The sequence below is a fragment of the Uranotaenia lowii genome, chromosome 3, assembly GCF_029784155.1.
Source record: "Uranotaenia lowii strain MFRU-FL chromosome 3, ASM2978415v1, whole genome shotgun sequence".
NCBI lineage: Eukaryota > Metazoa > Arthropoda > Insecta > Diptera > Culicidae > Uranotaenia > Uranotaenia lowii.
Genome location: NC_073693.1, coordinates 132751586 through 132763708, shown reverse-complemented (window position 1 = coordinate 132763708; position 12123 = coordinate 132751586). Strand labels below are relative to the sequence as shown.

At 33.9% G+C, this 12123-nt stretch overlaps 1 protein-coding gene across 2 annotated transcripts in view; it reads right to left on the bottom strand.

Moving 5' to 3' along the window:
* Positions 1 to 12123, bottom strand: part of LOC129754654 (G-protein coupled receptor Mth2-like) — a 143940-nt gene that overhangs the window by 76315 nt on the left and 55502 nt on the right. The window contains exon 1 of one of the 2 annotated variants that reach the window (XM_055750833.1): positions 10099 to 10612. The exons of the other annotated variant lie outside the window; for it this stretch is intronic. Within the exon in view, the coding sequence (XP_055606808.1) occupies positions 10099 to 10380 (282 nt within the window). The 5' untranslated portion in view covers positions 10381 to 10612. Of the gene's footprint in view, positions 1 to 10098; positions 10613 to 12123 lie in introns of those variants that run through there. 2 annotated transcript variants of the gene reach the window in all.

Genomic DNA, 12123 nt, shown 5'->3' with positions numbered 1-12123 from the left:
TGCGTATTTGCAACACAGTTTTGTTCTGTGGCTTTGAATATGGTTTTTAAAAATCAAGTTTTTGAAGCAACTATAGCAATTTGAGTAATAAAATATCATAGGCATTTGTAGAAAACACTTTTCTTCGACGATTGCACCCATTTTCAACACAATTTGTACGTGGAATACATAGAAAATCAGCGATTCGCTTAGGTGGCGCATAATAGGGCATGTTCCCCTACGAAGCTGAACCTCTCGCCCGAAACATTCATCGTTTGTTGATGCTATTGTTATGCACACCATTGTGTTTGTTTTTGTCTTTGCTTTTTCGTGACTCGAACTAGTCGGTTCTGTGTTTTCACCGGGGTGCTCTACGATGAAAAATTGTCGCACGCCGGAGCTATTAAAATTAGGTGTAGGGGAAAAGTTCATATAACGCCCCATGTGGCTAATACGCGCCACCCTTGTTTTGAAGAATCTGAAGCATTTTAAGCCCGCAAAATATTACCAATTTGTTTTAAATGCTGTGATTGGTCATGGCAAGTATGAATTTTTCCTTAAAATGCCCCTGTGTCGTGATAATTTCACAATTTAGGTTTTTCTTCATTTCGATCTAAATTTTAAAACACTTTTAGTAAGGTGTCACCAAGCAGAGAAAAACGAATAAGACAAAATTTTCTGACACATCGACAGAGAAGAATCTAAACTATGATTTTATGCTAAAAAATCATACTGTACTCGCTAAGGGATGCTTTTTATGGGTATGTTCTATCACGGCCCATGCGCTCGTTATAACGCGCCAATCGTAGTAGGCTGAAAATAGCATTAATTTTTCAAAATGGCCAATTTTTATTGAAAATGAACAAAAAGTCTAAAACCATATTTTTAGTGTAAATTCAGCCAAAAAAATCTATTTTTCCTTTTTTTTAATTTTGATTAGTCCATTTTGATTTTCTTTTCAGTCAAAGTGTCTGAAAGTATTGGTGTGTTTTTGGTCTTCGGCTGCTCTCGGGTGTGTTCGGCTGCTAGGCGCGTAATGAATACACAGCGGCGCGTATTTGCAACACAGTTTTGTTCTGTGGCTTTGAATATGGTTTTTAAAAATCAAGTTTTTGAAGAAACTATAGCTATTTGAGTAATAAAAAATCATAGGCATTTGAAGAAAACACTTTTCTTCAACGATTACACCCATTTTTAACACAATTTGTACGAGGAATGCATAGAAAATCAGCAATTCGCTTAGGTGGCGCATAATAGGGCATGTTCCCCTATGTGGCTTTCGAAACCGGAGTGCGAATAATGTGTGGAGAGGAACACAAAATCTCACCCGGGTGATTTGCAGCTATCGCACGGGGGTGTTTTATTCTCCGTTCTCCGTTTTTCTCGGTAGAGAATAGCATCTCTGGCTGTAGGATTGGTCGATCTTTGTGCGATCGATCTTTTGAACTTAAATTTTCGATTTGTTTGATCGATTCCTTAGCCTTGGAAAGATCGATTAAATCGGTTTAAATTCGATCCTATCTTTTAAAGTTTTTTTTTTCTATTTATTCCGGAGATTTTGAAATTCAGTTTTATGTTAAATATTGATATCTGCACCACCAGAAACATTACTTTTCATTATTGGTGCTACCATGCCACTAATAATAATCGAGAGCGACTCAAAAATAGTTTTTCTTAACTCTTTACTTTTGAGAGGTCACTTGAAAGCTTGCCCAGCCTTGAATTAGGCCTGTAAAGCATTTTACTCAGCGAGATTTGAGTTCTTATCGAAACTTTCATGTTTCATAGTCTCTAGAAGATTGTCATTGATTGAAGGAGAAATTTCGAATTGGAAACGAACAAAGATATGAGATTTCGCAAAATAAGTTTAGAATATTCAGATTTCAGATTCAGATTTCAGATTCAGATTTCAGATTGAGAATTCAGATTCAGATTTCAGATTCAAATCTCAGATTTCAGATTCAGATATCAGATTCAGATTTCAGATTCAGATTGCTGATTCAGATTTCAGATTCAGATTTCAGATTCAGATTTCAGATTCAGATTTCAGATTCAGATTTCAGATTCAGATTTCAGATTTCAGATTCGGATTTCAGATTCAGATTTCAGATTCAGATTTCAGATTCAGATTTCAGATTCAGATTTCAGATTCAGATTTCAGATTCAAATTTCAGATTCAGATTTCAGATTCAGATTTCAGATTCAGATTTCAGATTCAGATTTCAGATTCAGATTTCAGATTCAGATTTCAGATTCAGATTTCAGATTCAGATTTCAGATTCAGATTTCAGATTCAGATTTCAGATTCAGATTTCAGATTCAGATTTCAGATTCAGATTTCTGATTCAGATTTCAGATTCAGATTTCAGATTCAGATTTCAGATTCAGATTTCAGATTCAGATTTCAGATTCAGATTTCAGATTCAGATTTCAGATTCAGATTTCAGATTCAGATTTCAGATTCAGATTTCAGATTCAGATTTCAGATTCAGATTTCAGATTCAGATTTCAGATTCAGATTTCAGATTCAGATTTCAGATTCAGATTTCAGATTCAGATTTCAGATTCAGATTTCAGATTCAGATTTCAGATTCAGATTTCAGATTCCAGATTCAGATTTCAGATTCAGATTTCAGATTCAGATTTCAGATTCAGATTTCAGATTCAGATTTCAGATTCAGATTTCAGATTTCAGATTCAGATTTCAGATTCAGATTTCAGATTCAGATTTCAGATTCAGATTTCAGATTCAGATTTCAGATTTCAGATTCAGATTTCAGATTCAGATTTCAGATTCAGATTTCAGATTCAGATTTCAGATTCAGATTTCAGATTCAGATTTCCGTTTCAGATTTCAGATTCAGATATTAGATGAAGATTTCAGTTTTAAGATTTCAGATTTGAGATTTTGATTTCAGAATTCAGATTTTAGAATGCAGATTTTATTAAACAAATTCAAAGATAAAAAACAGAATAAAATATCCGTTTGAAATTTGTGTTACAGACAATTGTTTTTTTGTTGGCACGTAAGTTTAAATAGGATTCGAATGCTGAGTATATGAGTATCTATTTTCACTTCAAATTGTTTTTTTTTATTTTTATCTGTAGAACGATTGAAAAAAAATGATTTCTGTTGAACAAAACATTGTTTGAATGATTAAATTTATTTCTTTTAAATTTTTTTATTCGTGATTTCAAGCTTATTTTCATTTTCAATTCATCTGATTTAAAAACTACTGACTATGGAAATAAAATCGCAACGCCTATCGCTGATTCTTAAAGTTTTGGTCCACTTTTCATTTGTTAAAAAAATCTTTTCAACTTACCGCAATCCATTTGGTGGTGTTCTATTTCTTCAACATTTGTATCTCACACTATTCACCTCGTTTTTAAAATATCCGCTTAGTTTTTTCCACTTAAAGAACAGTTCAAAATTGGGAAAATTGTGGAGATGAGAAATGAAGTCAAATACAACACTTTAAAGCATTCAAGAACACCGAAATACCGAGGAATCACGATTTGCAGTACTTTATGATAAAGTTTTATTCGGTTTTCTATCACTATCACATTTAAGTAAATTTTGTCCCACACTTTTGTGGATTTTCCTAAATCGAGAACGTTTAACATTTTTATTGTTTTTTTTCTTTTTGAGTTTCAATCAATTTTTTGAAATTTCAGTGACATAAAAAAACAAACGAAATCCAGTAATTTGTATGAAAAAAAGAATTGACCGCCGACTTCACATTTTTATACAGTTTTCGAAATTTCAAAAACATACAAACAACCGTCGTCAAGCAAAAAAGGAACGCTCTAGAGCAACGCACACGCACGACACTATAAAAAACTACCGCCACGTCCGCACAGCTTCGAAGCACGGATGAAACTGAATGGCATCCGAAAAAAAATCAAAAAGAACAGCCGCCACGCAGCTGAACCCGCTGAACTATAGACCATAGCAACTGCGTACATTCGAAAAAACATTAACTTTAACCGCAGACACCAGATACGAAAATCTAATAACATTGTTCATCATTCCTGGTCCTAATGAGCACCCAACCAAATTTCAGCTCTCTAGCTCTTAAGGCGGCTGAGCCTATTGAAGACAAACATACAAACGAACAAACAAACGGAAATTACTTTTTATATTTATAGATTTTCAGACATTATAATTTTCATACTGTAACTCAGCCAGATAGAATTCGAAATCAAAACTGAATCCCAAAATTAATTGGCTCTGAACTAAGGACCGGTATAACGTAACGTTTGTATTATTTTTTCATCTAAATCGATCAACAGTCATTGTTTGTATAACATTCACATCTTTTTGTGATACAGTAAATTAGAGTTAACAATTTAATTTTTTTTTCTTGATGAAGCACAATGGTTTCACGATGCCCCGTCAGATGGCGTATGATTCTGGGCGATTTGTAGTTGTATGGGTTCAACCGCCACTGATCAGTCTGGGTATCTGGTGTCTGCGCTTTAACACTGTGTCGGTGCGTGAAGAGGGACCTCGACAGAAAAAAGTCCAAACATATTCTCGAACCAGCGTTTTGAATCTCAAAGCCCGTGCGCCTTCGGAAAATTACCCATTTATTCATTTGGTGGCGGAATGATGAACGGGAATGAATTTTTTCTTGCTGTGCAGGAGCAACAATACTAATAAATGCGTTTCTTTTTCGTCTTCAGTTCGGTCGACGACTCGTTCGAATGCGATTGGTGAATGCTTGACTATGAAATTTTTTTAGCTTCAAACGACTGGGGGTTGAGTGACTGGAGAACGAAGTGACTGGCGTATAAGGAACAGTCAATTGAGTTAGACGGACCAAGAGACTCAACAGTCACTGTCATTTGACTAATGGCGATGACTGATGCCAACCGTGCTACAAACTATTTTTCCGAAGCATGATTTTCCAGTGTCTTTTTCTTCGACTTTGAGTAACGTTAACATCAAAAACTTTAGCCAAAACAGTATCTGCTAATAATATGGCAGTGACAAGGTTACAAAAAGTTACAAGTTACAAGGTTTTAAAAACTTAATAAATTTGAGAAATTTTCAGTCAGGGGTGCCAATTGATACTCTAGAAGTGATAAGGGAGTAAATGTAGTAAAGATTTTGACACTGCCGCCAAATTAAAGATTTCATCAATTTGTTTGATGTAACCGGAGAAAAAACAGATATTTTTTTGGTGCGCCTAAAACAGGTAATGAACCTTCAAACTGATATCCTAGAGCAGATGCGAGTTATCAAATAAAGTTCTTCAAGTATGTTTTGGGCAGGCAACCCGCCCATGACTAATTGTAGCATAGTGATTGGTGAACCTGATAAAGATGAGATTGATTTTAGAACTCTTTCAAACTAACATTCCTTGCTTAAATTGCACTAGTTTTCAAAATTTAAAAAAAAATCGCAAACATTATTGACCGACCTATATTTATAACTAGCTGATTTTACCCGGCCTTGCTCGGGTTCACATAAAATATAAACCGAAATGAGTCGTTTGACTTTTTGAAATTTTGAAAGCTTTTTGTTCATCATTATAACACATTGGACCATGTGAGCTTTGTAAGTTTTGTTAGCCTTCTTAAAGTTTTATTTGGTATTATTAGCAAAGTTTGTCGTTTTCATATTCTTAAATAACTAATAGTTTTTAGGTTTGCTAATAGAAATTTGAAAAAATTTCCTTGAATGCTTATCCATTCTATCACGAAAAACATTTCAATCTAAGGTTGCCAGGTTGAATTAAAATTTGAGGTAAGTCCGGTCTGGTCCGTTTTCCCGGATGTTGTTGCAAAAAGACCGGATTTTGCCCGGATTTATTCACATCATTTTTAAAACGTAACATAAACTGAGATTTTATAATTTTTATAAATTTTCATTTTTATCTTCAAAAAGAAGTTTTAAATGGCAAGTTTTGGAAATAATCATGACCCGTGTTTGCAAAAAAAATATTGCAAGTATATTTTTCGTTATTTTTACTGAATAATTCCGCGGTTTTGACCAAGTTTGACGGATATTGCCAGGATATCGGTTTGAACATTTTGAAATAAAATGCTGGATTTGGCCAGGTTTTTTGATAAAATTGGCTGGATTTGTCCGGTCCCGATAAGGCAATTCTGGCTTACACCCAACATTTTTTGGGAAGCTTGAATTGAATTAAATTTTTTTTTATCAAATGATACCATTTTTTTATCTTTCCATGGGTTATTTTATCCCATGTATTAAGCTTGTAAACAAATGTTAACGACCTCTTTTCAAGATCTCCCGTAGAATGGAAAACCCATTTAAGTTATATTTTGTACATAGAAATTTCTAAATAGATTTCCGCTGAAACCTCTGCAAGTTTACAATGTGCTTTTTAAAATTTCTTATAATTGGATGGTAGAATTGAACACATCGATGATCAAAAATAACCTAAAATTTTAAAATTTGCAAATGAAATTGAATTGTACAAAACTAAAAACTTCAGATTCAATTACTAAAAGTCTCGTGCGTTTGATTTCGTTTTAATATTTTGCATAAAATGAACGTTTAATTGTCTTATTCCTATTGAAAATTAAATTCCTACACGGCAATATAAGTGTTGAAATCGTAGCCTTGAACCTACAACCCTCAGTTTTATTAATTATGAGGAGTTCCTAAAATATGAAAATGGATGATTCCTAAAAGCTGGAACATTAATTTTTAGACCAAATAGTTATTCAACTGAAGAAGTCAATTCATAACTTAGCTTAGCTTGGTTGACTACTCACATCCACCATAAATCATTGAACTCGAAACTATTTTTATAACATATTATGTTCTAGAAATTGATACACATAGATATTCATACAATTCAGTTTAAATCCTATATTTAAATTTCCGTTATTTTTCTTCATGTGAATTTAATACATAATTTCGAATTCCATGATCTCAGGCGTGGCTCAGTAGAACGAGTTCAACATCGCCAATGGTTGCTACTCCGTGATTGACCGAGGCCACCAATTTTGTACAAGGGTCAAAAGAATAGTTCTTGGGATTAGAAGCTCATTCTCAATGTACAAAACTGATGCTCTCTCTTTGAACATCAATAACGGCGCCGGCCACGTCCTAGTAGTCAATAGATAGCGAGGAAAAATAGAGAAAAGGATGAAAGATATAAAATTGCGCTTTAGGACCGAGGTCACCTCTGCATCCTAGCAAAAAAAAATGTTTGGGAGTGTGGGTAAAAAGATAACAGGATAATCTGGAAACACTTTTGACAAGAGCATGGATCTTTTTAATTCAACCTGTTTTTGTTAACTCCTACCGTTTTACTAGAAAATTTTAAGTAATGATTTTACTGAAATTCCCCAAATTTCCTAAATGAGGTCGTTATCAAATTTTTAGCTTTCAAAAGGAAAAATCGGAAATAACATACTTTACAAATAGCTCAAGAATAACCATTAACCGATATTTTACTGTAGGAAAGCCCAAGTTTCAATGTTCTGAAAAACTACTGTTGTCTTTTAAGACATGATTATTTCTTTGTTCATCATCAAAACTCTCAAAAGCTTAGATATGCGAATTTTCAAACTGAAAGTTTTTCTTGAAACAGTAATTTTCTATTTTACTTGTGTTATTTCTTAGTACTTGAAAATTTGAAAGTCATAAAGATATTTTTAAGAAAATATGTTTCTTATTTTGTTTATCTACGTTAGCACCATATGTTAGTAAATTTATCTCTTTATGCTCACGACATCGACCAACCTTATATTTAAAGGATAAACTTGAATAAAAATTTTCATTGTTCGTTTAATAACTACAATAAATTTATTTGATTTCCTGCTGTTCCTGCTGTTTTTCTAAAGTTGCTGATCAGAACTGAAAATTATTTAAATTATCAAATGAGAATTTTTTAATTTGTCTATTAAAAGGAATGTATTTGAAACATGATCAAATAGATTATGAAAAAAAAAACAAAAAATGTTTGTTTTCTTTCAGAGTCGATGAAAAGCCATGAATTTCAGTATTTATCTGCATTACCTGTAACTTGTCTCAATTAAATTTGTGAATAAATGTTTAAAAATGCAAATATCTATCTATGAAAATTAATGAGAATAGAATTAAAATTTTTTTAAATCTAAGTAGATTTGTAAATGTTAGTTTCAGGTTTCAGATTCACATGGTTCTAATTAACCCGTCTCCTTCAGCGAAATGAGGTCAAAATATGATAATTTTGATTTACTAAAGTATCGTACTCTATGAATGACATGACAGAAGAATTTACACCACTGCAGATAAATGAGAAAGTTTCCTTGGCAGTGAACTTGGCTGAAAATGGTTTTAGGAGCATTTTCTAGCGTGATCTGATGGGAGCTGAATATTCTTGGTGAAATATTTCATGAGCTGCCATAAACCATTTTAAAATAAAAATTAAATGAAATTCTTCGATAAAGTAAGGGATATGAACAAAATAATACACTATAAGATAAAACAATGTTTATCCACTTAGCTTGAAATCCATTCTGATGCTTCCTGGCTGGAACTCAGCTTGATCGAGAAATAAACTTAGGATCCAGTCAATGTTTCAGATCACATCTAATCAATTTTAACTGAGTAATATCACATTTCTGAATCTTGTAGCGATAAAAAATAATATGCAATTCCGAAAAGAAAACTTTTTTCAGGACAACGATTTTGACACACGCAAGAAAAAAAATTCTTCGTCCTGTTCGTTCAAAGCCTACTTCACTTCTCTCAACTGAAGAAGTCAATTCATAATGTACATAAATTAATGTATCCTTACTTTACACACTGCATATTCTAATAGATTCTCAACTACTGTTCTCAATATATTCCTAACAGGCGAGTAGTTTTTTTTATCCTAAATGAAGGCTTATTATTGCCTCGCACCGGTACCACGTGCTTTGAACAGTAGAAGAAAAAAACTCCCGCCAAAATTTCTCCTTTAAAATTTTTTATGCTCAGCAAGCTTTGATTTGCTTTCCAGTACACGTGAACTTTGGATGGTCGTTTCTAATGCCTGGCCCATGTTGATGGTGAAAATAATCCCGCCAAAGGAAACGAAAATCGGTTGACAAATGGGTGCCATGACTTTTGATTTGTGGGAATAAAAACATAAGTTGTATGGGAGGGTCCCTTTTCTTAGGCGGGAGGGGCATAATTTTTTTTTGCATATTAAAGGTGAATATATTTTCTGTCGATCATTTGAACTTCATTTTTGCATATAATCAACAGTGTTGTTGATATTCGTGACTTTATGATAGAAAAAATTATAAAAAACGCATTTTTTTAGAGAAAATTTTATTTTAGCGGAGGTTTTATATTCGATGGTGACATTTAAAAAAACTGATTTTCTATAAGCCTTAAAAATCAATTCAAATCGAAGATTTCAAGTAGTTATTCATCAAAATCGGTTGAAAATTGAAGAAGATATAATAACTTTACCATAATACTAATTTCTGCATTTTTGAAAACTTTAACGAGCCGCAGTGTACTAATCATAGGATAGTTAGAACTAAACATGGTAAATCTCATTCGCTTCGATTCAGAATTATAAATCAGCTTACCAAAAGGTCACATGCCAAATTTCAGAAAGATCTGACCATGGGGAGCGGTTGCTTGAGTCTCAAACGTGAATTTGATTTTAAGGTATTATGCTCGGAAGGAACGAAAAATACTGGTTTTTCATTATTAACTTTTTCATCACAAGCCGATTGTTTTTTTTTGTATTTAAATAATCTTATTAAAGCCTAAGTTAATACAAATATTTCACCCGAAAACTGCAACACAATTGGACTTGAACCAAAAAAGTTTTTGCGGTTGTTGGTTATACGCAAAAATGAAGTTCGAATGATCGATAGAAAATTTATTCACCTTTAATATGAAAAAAAAAAAAGGATTTCAAATTACTGTTATGCAGTCCGAGATATTTCAATCAATGTGAAAGATTTTTTTTTTTGAAAATTTTCATATTTGGAGCATAACTTAAAAACTGTTCTACTGAGAATTTCATTTTCGGATTCAGCGCACGATTTCACACAAAAAATTATCTTCAGTTTACTTAGTTCAAAAATGCTGTAAACTAGTGTAATTATTATACTACTGGAGATACAAAATTACCAATTGTTACTCACTCCGTTTATTCTCCAACTGTCAGCCGGGACTTTTGAGTAATGCCTATCGATGACATTCCAAGCAAAGAATAACATATCCGTTTCCAGTGTATGCCTGCTGATTAAACTAGCTTTTATTCTAGTCGAAACATCGGATCCATGCATAGAACACATAGGATATGTGAATTCATCTTTGTAATCCAAATAAGTTTCATTGCAACACAGCCACACACAATCTTTAACTTCGCAAATACACCCCCTTAGATAATCATCTACGGCTACACGTTTGATTTCTTGGTTCATCTCCTTAACGTAGGAGTAATTTATCCAGGCATAATAGTCAATTGGATACAGGACATTTTCGAAAGTGATGGCGCCACTATACTCATCAAGTGAGCCGTCAGTGATGTTGATGGAATCCAAAAAATCACATGGCAGCTCTGTATTCCGACTCAAGGACAGACTCGACACCGGTCCCGGGAAAAGTGACCATATCGTTAGCACTACGAGAAGTAAAATAATTTCAAAGTGAAACATTCCCGATTTCAACGCACGACACTGTTACTCCTTCAATCGATTATTTTAGAATAGATTGAAATCCCTTTCTTTAATGATAGTGAAGTTCTGGCATAAGTAGATAGAATGTTTGCTAGAGTATATAGGGTAAGTGAGCCTTAACTTGGCATGCAGGGACATATTTTTACTGCATTTCAGGCTAGTAAGCAATCATATTTGTCGAAGGACTTTTGAAGGTACACATTACAGGAAGACTACAATCATGGGAAATCTAGTCAACCATGCCTTAGAGGCCAAGATTGGGTACATTTACCCTAAGTCATGATAAACAATCATACTACTAATTCTTTTTTTCATTTTCGTTCGGATGAAAACCTGACCAGTTTATTCTTATCAGCAAAGACACGATATGAATCACTCCAAATCTTTGGCTGGCGAATGGTGGATAGTGTGAAATCACGAAGCCCCATACAGGCATGCAATTTCTCCAACGAGAATCTCCGTGGAGCTGGGTTTTCGATTCGCGGTAGAGATTCTCTGAAACGCATCGCGGAGATTTTTGGTTAAATAATTTTAGTAAATCTATATTTTTTTCTCCATGGAGCAGCGTGGGCAGATCTACGAATTTATCTGTAGATCTACGGATTTTAAGCACTTCTTCGGATCTACGAGTCTAACTATGTATTTTCTCGAAAACTATGTATTTTTTACGGATTATCAAAAATATGAAAGGAATTCTGCGGATAAAACGAAAATTATACATGTCAAAAAAAATGTCATCAAGTTTCATTTCGCTATAATCAGGAAATTTTTCGTTTTTCGTCAAACCTACGGATTTGAGCTGTTAGTAATTTTTCAACACTGCCATGGAGAGCGACAGCGATGGCAAATGGATCGGCTGATTGCGCTCACTAATACATACGAAGCTTAACACTCGCCCGAAACATTCATCGTTTGTTGATGTTATTATCGTACACACCAAGGTGTGTATATATAGGAGGTGTAACGATTCAGCCATTTTGATTTGGCTACTATGGAGTGCGTGGAGTTTGTTTACCAACAAAGCCCTTAGCTCGAACAAATTTTCCGATGTTTACAACAAACTCACTGAACCTCACCGCACTCTCCTCGCCTACTTACTGACAAAGTCAGAGAACCTTGTGATCTAATAACCTTGGTACACACCTTCGTGTTTGTTTTTGTCTTTGCTTTTTCGTGGCTAGAATCAGTCGGACGTGTGTTTTCAGCCCGGTGCCATACTGTGACATCGCACGCTGCACGCTGCTATCGCACTGCAGTTTTTTATTCTCCGTTCTCCGACTTACACGCTGGAGAATGGCATCTTTGGCTCCACAAGTGATCATTAGGGTGGCAAGAATTTTGCAAATTATGTTGACGAAAAGATTTTTTTCTATGACACTAGATTTCGACGTTTTATGCATTTCGAAGTCATTTAGCATCAAAATAAAAATGTCTATTTTTTCAATTTAGTGGTTTTCGGATTGAGCTCGAATATTGCACAGGTCGGCT